Here is a 21,321-nt window from a genome sequence, read left to right on the forward strand (position 1 = left end):
ACTGCCATGTGAGAGAGGAAAGGAAGTAAGAAAAGCTTGCTGCTATTTCAGGACGTGGTGAAGGAAACTTAGTGTGCTTTATTTCCCTTTGAGACTTGTGTTCAAATTAGGAGTCCATCTCCCCTGCCCTGGGGCAGGGAGGGAGGGGTTTTTTCCATTACCTGTACAAATAACTGTGGTGTCTCAAGTATGGAGGTATTTTCACGTGTTGAGGGGGTGTAGCCAGCTGTTTGCTAAAGAAATGAACCGTTGTTCCACTTACTTTGTATCAGGCATTTTTAGCCACTTCCCAAATGACCACCATTTCTTCACACTAAAACCTCTTCCTTTATTCATACGACTTTATCTTCCTCAGTGTCATATTCTGTATGTCAGAGTCCTTTCTCGTGTTTGGGTCTCAGACTCCTTCTGTGTATATCATGATATGTAAAGTTTTATTCATTATTTTGTTCTGTCAGTCATGTCTGGTCAAAGACATTTTTCATAGGTAATTTCATAGACATTTTTCATGGGCTGGATAATTACGGTTTATTTTTGAAAAATCATTGAAGTGTAAATGAAAACTGTCTTCACAGTGCTGGATGTTCAAATAATTGAATGTGAGGCTTACATTTGAGCAAAGTAGCTCAAAAATACTGCTTTAAATAAAAATCTATGAAATATATAATGTAGAAAAATTCAGGTAAATATTTTTTTATAAAAATTGCCTTGATTATTCTTGTGTCTCTGTGCTGGGGACTTACTGCACCAGTTGTGTTCCAGGGATAGCAAAGTTAAAAACTGCCCAGAGTTAAGCAGTCGCCATCTCAGAGAACTTGTTTATTCTTTATAGCAAGGTAATAATTCCAGCATATTTCCTCAGCATGATTAATGGTGTATCAGATAAAAATCCACCCTGACTAAACTCAGGGAGTGCCATTCTCAGTGTATTCTTGACATGCCACTAGTTTGCTATTTCATTTTCTTTTGATTTGTTTATCAAGGATTAAACCTACATCATTAGGTATTATCTCTCAGCCAGGTGCTTATTTGCAGGCCATCAGCTGTGAGTTTTTTGACCAGGAACACCATGAGACACTTCTTGGCAGATGACATCTTTGGGTGGGGATTACTGTCTTAGCAGGACTTACTCCAGTGAAAAATACGTCATTTCAAGTAAAAGTTTGAGAAAAACTGTGTGGCTGTTTTAAAAAGTCTTGGGATTAGTGTCATAGATCTTCTAAATGTAACTGTGAGGGTTCCTTTGTCTTTCTTTGATCCCAACATTTGGTTTTTTTCCCTTTAGGCGCAGCTGGAGGCCCAGAGGGCGACTCAGGACTTTCAGAGGGCCACTGAAGTGCTGCGTGCTGCAAAAGAGACCATTTCGCTTGCTGAGCAGAGGCTGCTGGAAGATGACAAGCGTCAGTTTGACTCTGCCTGGCAAGAGATGCTCAACCACGCTACTCAGAGGGTAATACAAACTTCCCCCAGCACCTGCCTTTTGCATACTTTGTGTTCTCCTGTGGTGTATGAGGCCCAGTTTCTGAAAGACCAAGTTTTTCTTTTGGTCCAGACACATGACGTGTAGGAAATGAAGCTGTGAAAATTATGAGGCGTAAGGTTAAATGATCTGGACCTTGGCTGCTTCTGGGACAACTCTAGTTCTCTGTCTGGTGGTGCTATAGTAGAGAAGTAGCTCTCTTCAGAAAATGAAAAGAAAGTTACTGCCATCTATTTTACAAGGATAATCAATGTCTTAAGGCATATCTGCATTTGGAGTTGTGCCAGAATAATTGCATGGGGATGCCTGTTCCTGAATATGTGTGTTGTGGGAATGTTTACCCTGGAAAAACAGGGACAAGTTCCTGTTTTAGTATAACCTGTTCTTAGTATGGACTATATTGAACAAGTCACTTTGCTTCAGAAATGTGTGTTTGAATGTAGAATTACTCAAAGTTGTGTGTTACATTTAAAGCTTGCATGCTGCTTTATCCTAAATTAGCTTTGGAAGTTAGACAAGGTCCTACCTCCTTTGTAAAGTCTTTTTAAACCTACAGAAGAGATGCACTAACAAAGAAAGACAGTATTCTTTCTAGCAGATGTCAGGAAGAATTTTCCTGTCATTTGTCTTCTCTCTGTTAAAAAAAGAAAGGCAGAAAGGTTTACTTTAACATAAAAGAACCAAAAATTGAAGTTAAAAACCTTTGTTCTGTCATTTCCTTAATATGCCAGTGAAGCTGCACTTGCTATTCCAAACATGCTATCATGCCATACAATGCTCATATTGTCTTTCAGTCCTCAGTGCAACAGCTCTGTTCTGTTGCAGAAGCTTCTCAGTCACAAGAAAGCCTCTATTTCAGAGTGAATTTTAAAATCCAGCTGACTGAACAGAAGAGATGTTGACTGTGTGTAGGGGAGAGATAGAAAACCTGGTATATATTAAAAAGAAAATGAACTCCAGGGTACTGTTTGTGTCATTGTCCCTGTTATAATTTGGTATTTGCAGATCTGGTGACCTCTGCGTTTATGAGGGGAACTCCTCCTTTGCAGTGTGTGTGTGCCAGCTGTTATTTTCCTGAGCTGTAATCCCTGCTCAATATGAGCAAAGTTCTAAAATAGATAATTTTTGATTCTCAGAATTGATAGGTGGGAAAAGCAGAAGTGTCTAAGGAGCTGCTTAGAGAACCTGACTGCTGAACTGCTGAGTTTTAGTGAACAGTGACAGCAATCACATCTGCCACCTACTTCCCTCTAGCTGGCATAACAAAAACTTGTTTTGGGGTGGGTGAGGAAAGAAACAATGGCAACTTGAGAGAACAAACGAATTCTTTTTTTTCCTTGGCTATTTCAAAGGCATCCTTGTGTCCTCCTACAACCCTTGATTGTTCCCTGACAGTCTGTGAGAGGTGTGCACCTGAGATGAGTAAACCCAGTGATTCAGAGCAGCAGATGGCTGCTGGCAGTGTTTGGTGGAGTCCTGCTGGTGGTGTTGATAGGCATCATCACTGATTGCTGGATACCTGCTTGTTGGGGGGCTGATTCAAACCTTAATGTCTCTGCTTTGTTACAGCTGAACAGTAAATGGGGAACTTAGTGTACTTACTGCAGCTGTAAAATCTCCTAGGCACTGACTGGGAGCGTATAGAAGCAGCTGAGGGTTCCATGAATTGAAAACTTGTCCAGCAGTTCCTGGTGTTTAAAATAGTCTGGGTAAACTCAGTTCCCACAAAGCACCCATCTGTGCCTTGCCATGGTGCAGCAGGTTTTGAGAGTTCCATGGAAGCTTGTCTTGGGATTTTCATTGGCTGTGGTGGAGGTCTGAGGGCTAAGGCCAGAGCCAAAAAAGGGTGAAAGTGCTGTTGGAAGTCTTGACTGAACACACCCAACTTGAGTTAGTTTGGAGTGCTTGACTGAGTTTTATATCTTCTCTAAGAGCGGAGTGAAAACTTCACTTGGCTTCAGTGCATGCAATTAATGAAGTGCTTAGTGTTCAGTGAGGCTGAACTGGCATCTCAGGGAGCAGAAAACATTGACATTCCCCACTAAACTATGGATGAAAAGAGGTTAGAGGATGAGATCTTTTAGAACAAAAGCTCTTCTTGATTGCCACAGTGTTGCTGACAACTCAGATCATTAACTATTAATTACACTAGAAATCACTAATGGAAAAACTGTTTCTTGGGGTGAAGGCTGAGGATTAAGAAATAGACATCTTCTATTTGCACATATAAAATTGCCCTTGGAGAAAGCTTTTGCACTCTGGTTATTTGGATTTTCTAGCTTTTTTTGCATGCATTTATAGATGATAGTTTTATGGGGCAGAAAGTAACCTTGCAGTGGGCCTTTTGCAGCAAGGACTCAAGTGCAGAAAAGCACCTTTGAGCTAGATGTTAGAAGTGGCCTACTAATTCATTTGTTTCTCCTGATAGAAATGGCAGACCAGAGTAAAGTGTTTCTATTTTCTGTTCTTAGGCAGAGGGAGCAGGCTTTACTGAATTAATCTGAAACTTGGAACCAAACCTGAGCCCTGTAGCAGCTTGGTAGCTGACAAACACCATAAACAGAAAGTATACAGAAAACAGCAGGCAAGAGAACAAATGAGAAACTGATTTCTTACACAGCTATAATGTGTGCAAATGCTGCCAGGTTACTTCTGCACTTGACCTAATGGATATAGACAAAGACTTGGGTTCCAGGGTACCAAACAGGAAATGCTGTTTCCAGACCTTCATTGGGAGGAAATAGAGATAAGGGTTGTATGTTGTAATTGCTTTTTGATGTCTTGATAGTCTGAAAAGCCATTAACACTATTTTTAAAGTCACAACCTTTTGGGCTTTTTAAGCAAGACTTCTGTAGCCACTGATCTAGAAAATCATGCAGTTCAACTGATGTGGAACAGGAGAATTACTGAAATTTTATTTTTCCTGGGGGAGCTGGAAATACAATGTGTGGAAAGTCTATTCATGGAGCAGATAGAACCAGCATGAACATGTACATGGAGTATAGGCTGTCACTTGAGAATTTCTTTGCACCTTGCAATTTGAGCTGTGTTTCCAAAGAAGGCTGGGAGCATAAATAGGAGCTGGATTCCTGCCTACCTGCCTGTGAAGATGCAACTAATCCCTGCAAATGTCTGTGCTTGAGCTAAGTGTTCACAACAGAGAAGCACTGGACTATGGTGCAATCCTTGCAAGTCAGGCAGCTGCTTTGCCCACTTCTACTTTTAACTTGATGTGTATTTTGGGGTAAAGTCCTGTGGTTTTTTCCTAAATGTTCGTTTTTCCACAGATCTCAGAAGTGTAATGACACTTAAATTGGAATTTAGCTCCTTATTGTCTAGAACCTGACTGTGTATCAAAATTATTTGCCAAAAGCTCCATTGTGATGGAAGGCAACTTGATCAATAAGTGGTGTCTGGAGAGCAATATATGTGTCCAGAGGGGCAAGTTCATTGTAAGATAAATTCTCTGTTGATTATAATGGAAATGTAGACAGGCTTGATGAGGTCTTAAGCTGCCTGGGGAAGAAGAGTACTGTTCCCTCTTAGCCACTGGCTTACCAGGATTTTGGTAACTGCAGTGTCTCTTTAAAATTTGGAGATGATGTTTTTGCTAGTGGGTTACCAGCCTTTTTGTACCTCAAATTATAATGCTGCAGTGTGGGGTGCAGAGAGCAGGGCTGTGAAAAAGAGTCCTGTGAAAGGACCAAAGGACATTGAATTTTGGATGGATGGAGGAAAAAGATCTTCACATTTATGCTCCTATTGAAAATAATTCATAAAGATGTACAAAAGGAAAGTACTGACAGATGTGTTACCTCTAGTTTGACACAAGCTGGAGCAGAAAGGAAGACCCTTCATGAATTTCAAGAGAAATTGCTAATTTCTAATTGCTGATGGAATCTGCAGTCTAAAAAAGGTTCTGTTTTTACAGTCTTTCCTGAGATATGATGAGTTCATAAATTCTGGCAGGAAGAAGAAATGTTTTGGCTCTTGATCATGAGACATTTTAAAAAGAAGAGGATGAGGGGAGAGTTAAGAGGGAGGAGGCATGCTCCCTCTTGGATTAATTTGGCTTGTGAAGCTCCCTTTGATATTACACTGTGAAGTACCATCTGTCAGTGTAAAATGTGTGGGTGCTTTCGTGATGTAGAGAGGAGAGATACTTCCTGCAACTAGAAAAACTTAGGGGAAAAAGAGGGAGAAGAAAAATCTGTAAAAGAAACAACACCCCCCCCCCCCCCCCCCCCCCCCATCTTTCCTTGTCTAGATCTCTCTGTCCTTTATCCTGGAAATGCAGTGGTTTTTTGCAATCCCTTGTATTGTTGATTCTCTCCTCCTGGTTTATAGATACTGCATTGTCTCTTTCCTCTTTTATTTTTAATTTTTCCCCTAGAAGAACAATCAATTTAATGTTTTGTGAAAGAAACAATCCTCCAGAGTAATTCTCTGGCTTAGGTGGTCAGCTTTGCTCAACTCCACTGAGAAAATGGTTTTTTTGCGTTTGTTGTTGTTGCTGAAATTTTGCCTGGAGTCCATTTTTACTTCAGGATATGTAAACATTTTGAGTGGAACAAAGCTACTTGTACAGACTTACTGATGGTAAATACATACTCTACACTGACTTTCCTTTTCCAGAAAACTGGGTAGGAAATAGAGGGTAGGGGGGAAGAGGAATTGATTAATCCCTGTGTTGGTGGGGTTTGCTTGCTTTGTTTCCCATTACTTGTATTTTATAGCCTGTGCTACCTGGGAGAGTGAGCTCTGTCTGGGGTGTGTGATCCAGCAGTTAGGGACAGGCAAGGGCTGCAGGAATGTCTGGTGGTTGTGTGGGTGTCCTGGAAATTCATCCATTCTGGGTGTTTTTGTCCAAGAGTGTGTCCCCTGCTCACCCCAAGGGTGAGCTGGAAGGCAGGTATGATGTAAGGAGGTGAGATGTGTCTTGAGCAGCCTTTGTCTGAAAACGTGTCATCCTCACTTCTTTTTCTGCCTTTTTCTGAGTGATGCTGTTGCATCTGTGATGGCTTAGGAGCATCTACAAGGGAAGGTAGAAGTGGTAGAAGCACTTGGGTTAGACAAACCGGCTTGTTTGGGAATGGTGACCTAGAGCTTGATTACAAGTCCATATGACACTGCAGTTTTTTCACCAAATATATTATTAGCTCTAATAAAAACTACTTTCCTATAAAAGCCTGTCTTTTTCTAAGCCTTCTTAAGGAGGTGAGGGGTTTGCCTAGCTGGTCTTACATTGAACTTGCCAGCTGTAGAGGTGGCAGCATCATTTGTAGTTTGTTTCTGTCCGCCAGCCCTGGCGGACAGCTTCTCCATTTAAAGGCTGTTTGGCTTTGGCGGAGGGGTGGAAGATATCTTTCATTTCTTCTTGTTAAATGAAGTGCCTAAATGTATCCTGGCAAGTGGTGGACCTCTGGTACCTTACAGTCCCCCAGGTAATATCCTCAGCTTTGGGCATGCACCTTGAGCTGCTGCCTCAGGGAAAGGAGCAGACTGTCTCTGCAGTCTTGTGCGGATAATGTGAGCATGAGGACAGAATTCCCACAGAAAAACAAGGGTGTGTGGGGAGAGAGATTTTCTTACATCACTGATTTCTCAAAAGGATGAAGGATAGCCTGGTTTTCCTCTTTCTTTCTGGAAAAGGGGGTGGGGATTCATTTCCTTTCTGGAAATGAATGTGAGTATATATGGCCAGCAGCAAATTCCACATTTTGTCAGATATTTTGAGGTGATTGCAATCTGTCATCCTCAAATCCCAGTTCTGCAGGGTTCAGCATTTCTGTCATGTTTGATATGAAATATTTGAAAAATCAGCATGATACTGGACACCTAACCTGCTTTATGACCCTGGTGTTGGTTGTACTTATTAAGTGATTTATCCCAGATATCAAAGTTTATGCTAATTTTGCCCTAAGAACGGATGTGAGGGACTGACATGTAACTGAGCACTGGCAAGTTCCAGTTGCTCCATTATTTTGTAGCTTACAGCATCTTTAAACTGCAATTTCCTTGCCAGACTAGAAAGAAGATGAACCACCTTCTGTGCAGTCTTGGGAGACTGCAGTTTAATTTAAGAGACTTCCATGTTAAAACCAGCCTTGTCTGACATGTTTCACTAAGGCAAGTCATTGCACCAACTGGCTTTAAAACAGTTGTTTGAGATAAGAGGCTGCAGTTTATTTTTCAGGATGCAGGAGAAAATATGTTATGAGCCTGATAGATTTTTATTTTTTTTTTCCTTTTCTTTGAAAATGGATGCCTTATGTATATGAGAAAGTTGAAGGGTGTTGGAGTTGAGTATATTATTTTGTATCTTATCAGAAGATCCTTTGAAAATCTTTATTTCTCATAGGAATTTCTACAGAATTTTAAACTTTATTTAATAATGAGTGGTATGTGTGGATAAGCAAAAGGTGGCCTCCAGTTGTGGCAGCAAGAGCTCTGAGTTGATGCTTATGGCTTTAGCCAGTTTCACTCTTTCATTTAGGCATCAGAAAGGGCAATATGACAGTTTTCCTGAGAGGAGCAGTGATCCAAGTGAGTCAGAGCTGACCATCTCTTTTCCTTGTTCACTTCTGCCTGAGGGTCATGAGAGCTAGCATGGTTTTTCAAAAAATTACCTTTATGGGTGGGGTTATTTAAAATCAAGCTATTTTGAATATTCTCTCTGCATATGAGAGCTCAGATGCAGTCTTGTGGTGGGAGCCAGGTGGAACAAATTTGCATGAGGTTGCAGAGTAGTTGGTATCACAGCTGAGGCATTTCAAAACCCAGTACCGGAGACAATCAAGTCCTGCCATTTTTTGTATTAATACCTTCATAGCTGCAAAACAGGAAGCTTAAAAAATTGCCTTTAAAAAAAAATCAGTTGCCTCCCTGTCTGGATACTGACTGCTAATGCACTAAACAAAACACTTCTCTGACTTACACCTCTAACATCTCAAATTTGGACAACAAAAGTACCCTGCATAAAATTACTGGCAAAGCGTGGCCATGGAGTACCAACAGTGCAGCTAATGGAGAGACATTTACCTTCCTTCTCCCAGTGCTTGACAACCCTTTTCAGTGAAAATTTTTTTCTTAAAACTCAATTTAAGCCTCCCCTGGAGCAACTTGAAGCCTTTTCCTCTTTCCTGTAGTTTGTTTCTAGGGAGAAGAGGCTGATTCCCACCTGGCTACACCCTCCTTCCGGGGGGTTGTGGAGAGCAGTAAGGTCTCCCTGAGCCTCCTTTTCTCCAGGCTAAACACCCCCAGCTCCCTCAGCTGCTCCTTATCAGACTTGTGTTATAGATCTCTTCATACATGAGGATAGGGGACTGGTCATCAGCATAACTTTGTTGTCTGTCTAGTGGGGGTGTCAGCTCAGGGCTTGAACCTTTGCATTTTCAATATTGAAACTGATTTCAGGCATGTCAGCTGTTTTAAGAGAAGAGCCATCTCGGACAAAGTGTTTTCTAGTGATTGGTTATTCAGGCTGAACTGTATTTGAGTCCTCCCTCTGCTGTGGTTGGTGTTCAACCCTTTCCAGAGTGATGGGGCTGCACTGGGAGCTGAGCAACCAGCAAGCTCTGCAGGGAAAGCCAAGTTACCAGGAGAGAAGCAAGAGGAAACAGAAACATTACTATTGAATGTAACTGGGTGACTTCTGCTAGTGTTGCTCCACTTGTGAGTGGATTAAACTGGATTAAAAAATGGATGGTCCAAAAGCTGAGGGTCTTCTGAACTTCCTGTGAGAGAGACTATGCGAAAAGCTCTAACACCTTTGTCATAATTTACAGTGTTTGAAGACCTGCTGCTCTTTTTGGGAAAGACTTTTAAGTAGGTTCACTGGGAATGTTTTTTTCTGTACCCTCACTTTCCTGACATGAGCTGATTGGAGAGATTATAAAGTTGTTGTTGTTAATTGAAATGATAAGAAGTCAATCACTGTGCCTTGCTGCTCAACCTGTTTTTTCCCCTCTTGAAGGTCATGGAGGCGGAACAGACCAAAACGAGAAGTGAGTTGGTTCACAAGGAGACTGCAGCCAAATACAATGCTGCCATGGGAAGGATGAAACAACTGGAGAAGAAGCTGAAAAGAGCCATCAATAAGTCAAAGTATGTTTTATGCTTGGAGAGTAGTTTAGTGGTGAAAACTGTTTGGGGGAAATACCTATATTATGGGGTTTTTGAACTTGTGAAAGTGTATTGCTCTTTGGGTTTCTCTATGTGTAGCAGCCTGACAGCACAATTGGTACTGGTATTTGTCCTTGTCCTCCTAATGAAACACCTGGTGAACTACATGGGATAAGAAACCATTTCTGAGCAGCACCTTGGTCTTGTTCGAGTGCACTGAACTCTTTGGTGGTGTGTGATTTGAGGAACAGGTGCATGGGATCCACACAGGTGCTGACTGCAGAGCTCTGTGTGGATGTTTCACAGACTGGGATTGTTCACAGTTCTTATTTTTAGTTAGGAGAGCAACAAAGCAAGTGACAGAAAGCTGAAAGGTGTGAGACTGCACGGGTGAAAGCTGCTGTACACGAGGCTTATTTACTTCCTGCCACTGCCATGGCAAAGCTGTGTGAGAGCTGTTCTTGGGGAAGGAAACACCCTTTGGAAGGCATAGCTAAGCAGCTTGTGTCATTAATAATTGTGTCTGCATTTGCTGTGCAGTTTGGCTCTGTTGCAGAGAAGGGAAACAGCTTTTTGCTCAGAACTTGTTTAAAATTTTGGCCCTGTTTACAACCAGTTCTTAATCCTCTTTATATTTCACAATCTTTTTTTTTTTTTTTTTTAATATTTCCAGACTGTGGCTTGTCTAAACAATCTGCTTGCTGTATTTAGCTTTTAATCCCCTCCATCTAAAAATGACTTTTTGGTGAAATCGGTCAACTGAAAATCTATTTTGACTGGTGTTTGCTCAATTCAAGAAAGGATTAGCACTTCTCAAGCAAGATTCAAGCATGTTTGCTGAAATAGTGTAGTGGTGTGACTTGCTAGAATGAGCTGCATGCTGTTTGTCTAGCACTGCACAGGGGCTGTGAAAACCATCATCAGATCACTAAATGACAGATTCCTCTGGATAAGGCCAATATCTGAGAACAATTTTGGCTGCTGGGAGTTCCTTCCCTGCAATAAGATTTAAAATAAAGACTGTGATTAAGTTGTCAGTGGGGTCTTACATAGCTTTTTATGGTGGTGTGGAGTCTGGTGTCCCTGCTGCCTCTTGTGTGACATGCCTTTGAGTTTTCATTTCTCTGCTGGAACTACCTTTGGAGGGGTGTCTTGTGCCGTTCTCCTCGGGCCAAGCTGTTTGCCACTTCTGTGGAAGGATCCCAGTGTATTCTTCTGTCTCACAGCAGGGCTGACTGCAGCATAAACCATCTAGGTAGGGTGTTTTGGAGGTCCTTTAGTAAAGGCTGTACAGAAATGCCGCTTCTAACCTAGCACTGACGTGAAAGATGCCTGGTGGCACAAATAGTCATGGATGTCTTTAAAGTTATGCTACATAGGGATGTTGGAAAGGTCAGTTGTCTTCCAGCATTGCAATTTTCACATAAAGGAGAATTGCAGCTGAGCTGAAAACATACATGATGTCAACTGGCTACAGAAACTGGGAAATGAGGCTGCTGGATTTGCAGCTCTTTGTATTGTAGGGTGTAGCTGGCCTCTAGCTGCTTTTCAGGAAGGATTTAACACCAACATCCTGCTCTGACCTTCTCCCTGGGTAGTGTAGGAGCACTGGCTCTAACACCTAGGCCTTTTTGGCCATTTATTCATCTTCTCTTTAAACTTGTGGATAACTCCCTGTTATCCACAATTAAACTCACTGAATAAGTTGCTCTCATGCGGGCAGGAAATGATTTGCATTTGCTCCTTGCTTCAGTTGGGATTAAGATGCTTAAAGCCTTATTATTTTGAAAGCAAGACTGGGGCATCCTGGAGGAAAGTAATTTAGATGATTTGCCCTGTAAAGTTGATGAGCAAAGGATTATTGGATAGTTTTGTTTTGGTTTTGCTTTTAATTTAGTTTTTGGGTGCTTACTTGCTTGTGATCTATGAATGTGCATACGGCTGCATGTTCTTAACAGTTACCAGATCTTCTCAGTGCCTCTGAGCTGTAGGATAATGAACCCTCCTGTGTTAGCTGGTTTCTGCTCTGGTGGCTTGGGCAAAGTGCCTTTCACTCTTCCTGTCATCTACTTGAAAAGCACTTTGTCTGTGCAGTGTCCTGGGCTCAGCCAGCCTATGATGCTTGTATCAGTGAGCAGTTCCTGCCCTGCTGAGTTCCAGACCAGCCCTCAATGGGTGCAGGGCCAGGGATGTCAGGGAATGAAGGGACCCTGGGACATGGGAGTGCCTTCCCTGCCAGTGCCCTGGTTTGTGCTGGCATCAGGTGCCTGGCTATGTGTGAGCCATGAGTGAGCAGGAGTGTTTATGTGCGAGCTCCTGCTCTTGGTCTCCGTTCAGTGGCTGAGGTGGTTTTTTTCCTACCTGTTGCAAGTAAGCATTCCTGTTTGTATGTGCACATATGTGTCTTTGTGCATATACACACATGCACGTATGTATTGTTTTTTCACACCATGCAAACACACATATGCTTGTCACTGATAGAGAAGGGATTCTTCCCAAGGCTTGTAGAAGCTGGTAGGAAGTTAGGACTCGAGCCTGGTTGTTCCTCCCAACTGGCACCAGGGTAAGGAAGGCTGAGAATCAGGTCCTTTGAGGTGAGTGGTTTTCAGTGTGTTCCCTGTGCGTGTTTCCCTGCAACACCATTCTGTCAGTATCTGCTGCCATTGCTTTGGGGTACAGCTGTAGGAGTCCTTTATCTGTTGGATCCAAATTCTCAACTGCAGTGTTTTATTTGGCCTGGCAGGTGCATCTGTGTAGCCTTTGGCAGGGTGATGTCCCACTAAGGGAAGGTAGAGGTGCATTTTGATGTCATTGGAAGCATCAAGACTTGGCTGTGTGCTCCTGGTGATGGTGGGAGGGTGCTTAAAAATATCAGAACTGTAAATAGCCTACTCTAATGGAAACACAACTCAGTTATTTTGTGCATGACTGTGTAGTGAATTCAACCCTTCAAAGAACGTAGGATCAGAAAGCCACAGTTTCACACTCCTGAATTCCAGTGCACAGTCCAAAATGCAGCTGCAGTGGGGCTTACAGCTCAGAAGAGCCTTGCTGTCAGGGTAGAAACACAACAAGGGTGGTTCACATTCTGTTTTGTGTAAAGCCATATCCAATTGCTTATCTCTCCCCTACTTTCCACGAGAGCTGCTGAGTGGGGAGAGGAGGGTAGTGAGCCCTGCTGAAATTACAATTTGGGTTTTTGTTTGTATCTTTTTTTTGGTGTTGTATCAAATTATTTTGGCTTGTGGGCTTCAAAACTTTGAGGGTGGAAAGGGGTTTCTAGGCTTTGTACTGCACTTCCCCTACCCCTGTCCTCTTGCAACCTTACAAGCAAGTTTAGGGAAGTGCCTGGTGGGCCACTGTTGGGAAGTGCTGTGCCCTTGTGTGTGGTGCTCTGACTTCTCTTCACACTCTCTCCTTCACTGAAAAATCCAAGTACTGCCCCACCACCCCCCACACTTGAACATGGAGTAGGTTCACCTTCTGTAGGAATTTACATGTGCTGTGGGCTCAGAAATTAGCTGGGTAGGGAGAGGATGACTGTGCCTGAAGCTGGATGTTACATTTAAATATCTTGCAGAATGAAGGCCTGGGGGAATTACGCTGTGAACTCCAAAAACTGGAATTTTGCAATTTGAATTTAGGTCAAAAGACTCCTGAGAAATAGATGCATTAGGGACTACAAGAGAGACACTGAGAGCATATGTAGGTGTTCCATCATCTGGATAGTGGTCTCTTGGGATTGCAGTGATACACAAAATAGCTGTGTTAATGCTACAAGGAGAGCAACTCCCACGCCAGTACACTGCGTTCAGTCCCAGTGATTGTAAACAACTGTTCTTTGTATTTTCACAGACCTTATTTTGAACTCAAGGCGAAGTACTATGTCCAACTAGAGGTATGTATATAATTCAGATCCATCTGAAACTCTTTACTGCTTACAGTAAATACTGAAATTACATCTCAAGTGCTCTGACAACTATGTTGTGTTTTTATACAAAACCAATTCAAAACCTCTTGAGCAATTTGCTAAGCACATTTTAAAGATTAAAGTCTAAGATAGTCTTTGTTTTTTTGTGTGAAATAAGAGCGTTTGAACTCTGTCAGAACCAAAAGAATACAGTTTGACTGTCTTTGCTTCTTGTAGTTTAATGTGTCTGGAATTTATTTGTTTGTTGTGGGTTTCGTTTTCCCCCCTATGTTTTATGCTTCAGACTGTTTAACTGTACTTGGGGTGCTCTTTTATGTTCACTGGTTGGATCAATTAACAGAATAAGTAGCCTGCTTGCAGTGCTCAAATATTATGCAGATGTCAATTTCTGATTTGGGGCTTGCCATAAGAGGAATTTGGGACTTGGCTGGATATGCTTTCAGGGCTTTTTGGCATCTCTGCACTGCATTCTGTGTGGTGCAATGATGTCTGGCCATGCTTGGCCATAGCACATGCCTTGCAGAGCACAGTGGCCCTGGGGGCAGGCATGGCAGTTGTGTGTGGGATGGTAATCCCTGCTATTACAGCCAGTCTTGGAGCTGCCAAAGATGGGGGCGGGCAGAGTAGCCCTAGAAATTCAAATGCAAGAATCATTCTCTTTCTGCTTGAGTGGATTTTGCTGCATGTGGCCCCCAAAACTGGGAACCTGGCTCCTCACAGTTGGAGGGTAGTGGCTGGTGCTGTTGTGTGGCACGGGGTTTAAGTGGAGCACATTGCCTTGGACTGCTGGCCCAGGGTGCAGGAAGGCTCCAGTGGGGTGCTGGGTCAGTAGGATTCTACCTAGAAAATGATTCCCATTCATTTTCTGGGGTTCAAGGCATATTCCACAACAGTTTTGTGAGCCCTTCTCTGGGCTGCCTGAGATTGAACAGCATTTTGTAAACCTCAGAGGCTCTGGTGTGCACCTTTCTCCTTGCCTGGTTCCAGGCTTGGGTGCCCTCTCCTCCTGTGCCTTGCCTGCCTGCAGCTGCTGCTGCATCAAGCTGAACCCTTGCCTGCCCTGGGCTGGGTGCCAGGCCAGTAATCCCTGCTGCCTAGAAGCATCTTTTGAGAAATTCCCTTTTTTCCATGGGCAAATGCACTGTTTGTGGGCCTGCTGCTTCTCCATGGCAGCTGCTCAGTGCCCTCCTGAAGCAAGGTAATTGTGTAAACTGTATGAAAAAAGCACAGATTGCTTTTAATACACAAAAAAACAGCTTTGGGGGAGCTACAGACACACAAGCAGTGTTTCCCCTTTGGGAAATGGGATGTACAACACTCCTGTCCTTGCTGTAGGGTGGTGTTTGTGCCTGGGGACACAGGAACTGCTGTATTACAGCTGCCAGGGTTTGGGGTTTGCAGCATTCTGTTCTGCAGGTTTAGTGAGCAGAAGTGACAGGTTTGGTGCTCAGCAGAGAGTGAGGCTCAGCCCCCTCTGGCTGCCAGCAAACCTTAGGGGTTCTGGGATAAGCAGTGCCATAGCTGAGAGCCGCATTCCTGTTAAGGAGACATCCTGCAAGTTCACATCTTAGCAGGGCCTCGGCTCTGTGCTTAGCCAGGGGCCATGACCACACTCCAGAGGCAATCCCAGTCCCTAGCTCCTGTGGTTGGCCTTGCTGTTGTCTCCTTCACAAGTGCCACTACTTGTGCTAGGGTGCTTCTGAATTGTGAGCTCTCCCATCCCACAGATACCAGCCCCGGTTTGTGCTTGCCTGTGCAGAGCCAAGGCACCTGGACACATAACAGGGGACTGTGTGCTGTGTCTTGTTTGTAGTGAAAGTCCATCTAATACCTGTCTCCCTTGTCAGCAACTGAAGAAAACAGTGGATGACCTGCAGGCCAAACTGGCCCTGGCAAAGGGAGAGTATAAGACTGCCTTGAAAAATCTGGAGATGATCTCAGATGAGATTCATGAGAGGAGAAGGTCCACTGCCATGGGGCCCCGAGGATGTGGCGTGGGTGCCGAGGGGAGCAACACCTCTGTGGAGGACCTGTCAGCGAGTAAACCGGAGTCAGACACCGTCTCCAGTGAGTACAGAGCATTGTTGTGCTTGGGAATATCCCATGGGCGTTGTAAGAAATGCTGACATTAGGGCTGCTCTGCGTATTCTGCAGTTTTGAAATTTGCTGGCTGTTGTGGGACTATGGCTAAGTTGTGACGCTTCTTGTTATTGCAGGAGTTGATTACATTCTTTAATAGCCAGATTTCAAGGGAAAGGGTAAGGAGTTAAAGTGCATCAGCCATTCCCTTAACATCTCTGTAGTTTTTTGTACGGTGCTGTATGAAAGGAGCAAAATGAACGCACTTCAAAGCGTTTGTCTAATTTTATGCCGGTGGTGCTGCTGTCAGTGACTCGCCTGGGGTGGTCGCAGGCTGTCACAGATGATTCAGCCAGTGTGGGAACACACCCTTTGGATCAAGTGCTTGTGTTCCAGTGCTGGGCCTGTGGCAGAGGGAGCTGAAGTTGTGGCTACAGCAGTACAGAAAGGTGTGATGCTCACATGGAAGCGTGTAAGGATACGCTCCTTTGTGCTGCAGTCTTTTGCCAAGGTGTGATTTCAGCAGAGCAGGTGGGCTGTGAACAAGGGAAGTGAAGAAGCAGCAATATGCTGCTGCAGTGTGCTGAGGGGCTCTGTAGGAGAAATGGGTGACAGCAACAGCCTCCAAGGAAGCTCCAAACAAGCAAGGTAACCTCTGCTTTCTGATGGCACTTGGGGACCTTGTGCTGCAGTGTCTGTTGTGTGTCGAGTTTGCATTTGTCCTGGCTCTGAGTGAAAGTGGAGAGATGGATTACATGTGGCCTACTTTTTCCTCCTTCCTGGACACTTTCTCCCCTTCTTGATGCAGAAAGTCTTTTTCTTGCTCCCCAGTCCCAAAACCACCAGTTTTATTTGTATTTCAGCTTCGTTTCTGCAGGGAAAAGTTTATGTCAGGATTGCAGGCTTCCGTGATTGCACAGCCCTGGTGCCCAAAGGCAGAAGATGCAATTTCCCTACAGACATCAGTGTGTACTGGCACTGAGGCCTTGTAGGTCCTTGTGTGAGCTGGGAGGCTGCCCTGGGCTGGCCTCCACCCTCTGCAGTGGCAGGAGTTTCTGCACAATGTGTTGGAGCTCTCTCACTCAGTACTGCACAACTGGGACCTGAGTTGCAGCAGCAAGTGGGTGCTGTGTCCAGACAGCTGATGCAGCCAGGTTTCAGTATGGCTGCTTATCTTCTGCCACCCTGAACTCCTGAGGCTGACCCTTTCTGACATAGGCAGGAATTACCTCTTTCGGATACTTGCAAGTCCCCCTCCTCGTGCAAAAGGCCTCGTGAAAGCCTTAGCTATAACTGAATTTTAGGGTATTTTATGCTTTAGGAATTCAGGGACCTGGGATATAGGGGCAGAAAGAGCCAGAAAAGTTAGTATTAATTAATTTTATTTGCTGGCTCCCCTGGCTGCTGCTGAGGCTGCAGGCAAGGACCAGCAGTGTGGGCTCATCCCTCTCTTGAATTGCACAGTCTGACATGAGTGGAAGGAGATCAGCTTGTGTCTGGTGCCAACACAGAACTGGGTTATGACAGGGCAGCACTAGCAGCCTGGATTAAATAATAAAATAGCCTGGATTAAGTTCTCATTGTAATGTGGGGGGAGCTTTCCACCGAGGTCCTTTTATATCTTGATTTCTGTCTGCTGGAGTTGGATAAAACACCTCGTCATCAGCAAGTTTCTTGGCCCTTGCAGATGCTCCTGTTACAGTGAATTTAGATTGTGAAAAGGAAGCTACAGTTTAAGCTGTGCCAATTGTATACTGGCTGATGTCACTGCTTCTTGCCAAGCAGAGGACTCTAATTGGAAACATTTTTTGCCAAACTTTTTATTGGTTTTTCCCCCTGCAGTTATCTGTACTGCTCACCATATATTGATGAAGCACAGCAAGTGAAAAGGCGCCTCTGCAGACTTAGGTTTGAGTTCATTAAAAACAAAACAAAACCCCAACCACAAGAAAAGCTGTCTCAATATGAAGTGCCCTGGAGAGGACTCAGGAAGGTGGATAACATTGTTATCCATTTTATGTTTGAAGCCTTTTGGGTCAATTTTGCAATGTGTAAATGCAGTTCTGCAATCTGCAAGTCCAGCAGAAAGAGGTTGAACATCTCTGCCATGACCACAGCAGTGGCAGCCTCTGTTGGCACCTTTGTGTCCGAGCAGTGCCTGCGAGCCCCAGGCTGCCAAGGTGACAGAAGAATTTCTTTGAAGCTTCTCCTTTGAGCCATTTTGTTAATGCTGCTGCTTTGCTCCTGCTGCTCTTCCAAAGCGATTCTGAGCCTCACAAACAATGGCAGGAATCACAAGGAAGAGGAATTGAAGATAACCTCGGGTCACTGTGGATGTCTTGCTGTGTCTGGGACTTCTTCAGGTCAATGTGATTCCAGCACACACTTGTGTGGTGCAGAGGCTGATGTGTGTAGAGAACCTTCTGATCCCAGTGGGACTGCTTGTGTGCAGAAGTCTTTGGTCCCCACCCTGCAATGAGCCTCTGAAGTGTGTTTAACTTGAGCAAAATCTATACCCTTGTGTTGCACAAAATGGAACCTTCTTCAATGGGTTCCTCCTCTTCTCCCTGTAGCTTAATCTGGACAGATAGTTTTGGTTTGCTTTAATTAGAATTCAGATCTGTGCAAACATAAGCAGGGAAAAGAATGTATGTTTTGTCTTGTTTTTTTTTAATTTGGTGGTGGTTGGTGATCCTCATTCAAAAACAAATCCTGGGACCTGCGTCTTTCTAATTAGTGCCTTAAATAACCAGGAGGCTGCGCTGGGATCAAGATAGTGCTGGGGGAGGCAGACACAGGGAATTAGGCTCTAACCTAAGTTGTCTGCTGAAGACCACAAGTAAGCAAGGCCAGCAGGGCCAGTAAAAATCTAAGAGCTTCTTAGCATGAGGAGCAGTAGCTGCTGCAGAGCTGGCCTTGCATGGCCTGGCTGGCAGGTGTGCTGCTCCTCTGGGCAGATCCAAGCTAAGGCTTTGCACAGGGGACAGAAAACTAGAGGGGGCAGCCCGTGGGTTAGCAGTGTGTCCGTGTATGGAAGATGAAAACCTGAAAAACTGAAACAGGTGCTGGAGGGGAGGCTTAATTACTAACTGGAATATTCTTTGAACATTGCAGTGGCTTCAGAAGTGTTTGAGGATGATAATGGCAGCAGCTTTGTATCCGAAGAAGATTCAGAAACTCAGTCAGTTTCCAGCTTCAGCTCTGGTCCTACGAGTCCCTGTGAGGTGCCCACTCAGTTCCCTCCTGCAACACGACCTGGAAGCCTGGATCTGCCCAGCCCAGTCTCCCTCTCTGAGTTTGGGATGATCTTCCCTATCCTGGGCCCCCGGAGCGAATGCAGTGGGGCCTCCTCCCCTGAATGTGAAGCTGAAAGAGGTATGCACAGCTGGATGCGCCCTGGGCCAGTGTTTCTCAGCTTTATAAAGGGAGCAGGAAAACCTTCCCAGCCTCCCTAGGCATACGCCAGGGAATGCTCTGAGCTGCTGGCCACTTCTTTGGGGAAGGCCCTGTGTCTCAAAGTTAACAACAATCTTTATAATGTATTAATTATTGCTCTGGCTGCAAACTTTCCCCAGTTTTGTCTTAGTGCAGGGGTTTGAGATTTCATCAGTGGGATTCTCATGGTACATTTATTTGGAGGAAAACTTGGAATTAATTTATTTAAGTTACTGCCCTGCATTATTTGAAATTTTGATTGATTTGATGATTTTGAAAATCTTGCATTCCAGGGGGGAAGAAAAAAACCCACAAAAATAACATGCCAGAAGGAGCTTCTTGCAGGCTCTGCCAGCCTTGGCTGACTAATTCAGACTAGAGGATTACCACTGCCCTTGTCTGCTCCATCCTAAGGCTGTTCTCACTAATTTGCTGATGCAGTGCACAAGATGAGCACGGCTTGGAAGGCCAACTTGGTTTTGTTAAAGCGTCTTGCTCCTGCTCCTGTAATTTCTGTGTGCTTTGGCAAAGGAAGCTGCAGAGGCACCTGCTTGAAGCTTAGCTTGCAGAATGAAATCCGGGTTTAACATCCAGTTTAATCCTTTCTTTGCAGGGGATAGGGCAGAAGGGGCTGAGAACAAGACAAGCGACAGAGTGAACAAGAATAGGAGCAGCACCAGGAGCAGCTCCACTGAAGGGCTGGCCCTGGATAACCGAATGAAGCAGCTCTCCCTTCAGTGCATGAAAATCAAGGAGGGAATTTGCGCGGGCAGGAAAGCTGCCCAGATTGGCTGAGGCCTTCTCGTGCCCCGTCCTGAATAATGGGAATCTAAATATTTATACATGAACTTCTAAGTGTTTGAAGAACGTTGTGCCAATAATATATGCCAAATCTTAAGCGTTTACTCTGAGAATTCAAAAATGCACTAAGAAGTTTAATTGATGCGGAGGGCTGAAGTTTTTATTCAGTAAATCCTTTGTAGGCCGGACGAGTTATCAAATGTTTAAGCTGTGCTCATATTTCACAGACTTTGTAAATTGTTTTGTAGCAGCCTGGCTGAAGCAATAACTAGTAATGTTCCCGTGTAAATTCATGCCAGTCGGGGGTCTGAAATTCAAGCCAGACTTTTGCAGAGAGCGGTTTGGCTTCGGTTTTATAGAATGAAATGCTCTTTAGATACAACCAATCTCTTGAGTACAAGTGGCATAATCTTTAAACATCTGTATTGGTCTGTATTATGCTGAAACTGTAGAAATATTTTGTATACAGGAAAGCTGTTGCATGTGTGGGGTCTGAAAGCCTTCACTCTTCCCTTGGTGCTCACAGAAAGGATAAAACGAGTCATGCCTCTAAAAGCCTATAAAACAGATGGATGTCAGGAAGGGGATGGTAATGCCCAGCAGTGGGAGGCCCTTTCTAGACACCTTCCTGAGTCTGGCTTGGACTCTGCAGGTGATTCCAGTGACCAAAAAGAGTTGATTGGCCCCTTGCCCTTCTGCTTCCCTGAGAAGTGAAGTATTATTTTTCAGCACTTTAAGTGTTTTTTGTTTTGTTTTTTTTCCCTCAAAAATGGGAGTCATAGATGTTTTCAGGATGATTATGATAAGGGGTTTGCCCTTGAAATATGCATGAAGAAAAGGAATTGCCAGTGTAGATTGACAATGTGTTCTTAAGCTTCTCTGTAGGTTGTACTGTGTGGGGGTTTATAACTGTTAAAGGGACTTGGGATTTTAGTATGCCCTAGACAAAGTGTTCAATAAAACTAGAAAGGGCACGAGGCATGTTTTGCCAACAGCTGTTAGGCAGTAGTAGTGTCTGATAATTATGCTAATAAGTGGTAGTAAAAATCCTAGGACTCTTCAGTTTTGGTGACTAAGCATTTCTGAAAGCACCATTTTATCTAAAATGTCAGTTTCTATTGTTAATTTGATGGGAATCTTAGTATTGCCCAAAGTATTTTCTATTCTATGTTTTTGCAGTCCTGTTGTATTTCATCCCTGCCACAGCTTGTGTATCTATTCTCAAAGTTAATGTAAAATTCTTCACACTACAGTAAACATTTTTGTTTTCCACCTTTTGAGTCTGTGCAAGTGAAGTTTCTCTCAAGTGCTGGGAATCAAATATTCTCCACAGCAAGTTTAGCCTCCAAATATCCACTTCCAGCTGGAGACTGCAGGCAGAGCTCACACGTGTTAGAATCCATTGCAGTACGTGGGCACCTCTTTCCAGCTTTCCAAATCCCTGCATATGTGTCTCACTTTTTATTCTGA

General features: G+C 43.9%; 1 protein-coding gene across 3 annotated transcripts in view; it reads left to right on the top strand.

Moving 5' to 3' along the window:
* Positions 1 to 21,121, top strand: part of SH3BP5 (SH3 domain binding protein 5) — a 51,186-nt gene extending 30,065 nt beyond the window's left edge. For 2 of the 3 annotated variants that reach the window (XM_033511930.1, XM_033511931.1), the window contains 6 exons: positions 1,286 to 1,450; positions 9,457 to 9,587; positions 13,461 to 13,503; positions 15,384 to 15,603; positions 18,730 to 18,990; positions 19,664 to 19,845. In XM_033511930.1, coding sequence (XP_033367821.1) covers positions 1,286 to 1,450; positions 9,457 to 9,587; positions 13,461 to 13,503; positions 15,384 to 15,603; positions 18,730 to 18,990; positions 19,664 to 19,845 — 1,002 coding nt within the window. Of the gene's footprint in view, positions 1 to 1,285; positions 1,451 to 9,456; positions 9,588 to 13,460; positions 13,504 to 15,383; positions 15,604 to 18,729; positions 18,991 to 19,663 lie in introns of all 3 variants that reach the window. The other variant, XM_015617886.2, reaches the window with a different exon arrangement.
* The last annotated feature ends 200 nt before the right edge of the window (positions 21,122 to 21,321 follow it).

This window comes from Parus major, chromosome 2 (genome assembly GCF_001522545.3).
Source record: "Parus major isolate Abel chromosome 2, Parus_major1.1, whole genome shotgun sequence".
Taxonomy (NCBI): domain Eukaryota; kingdom Metazoa; phylum Chordata; class Aves; order Passeriformes; family Paridae; genus Parus; species Parus major.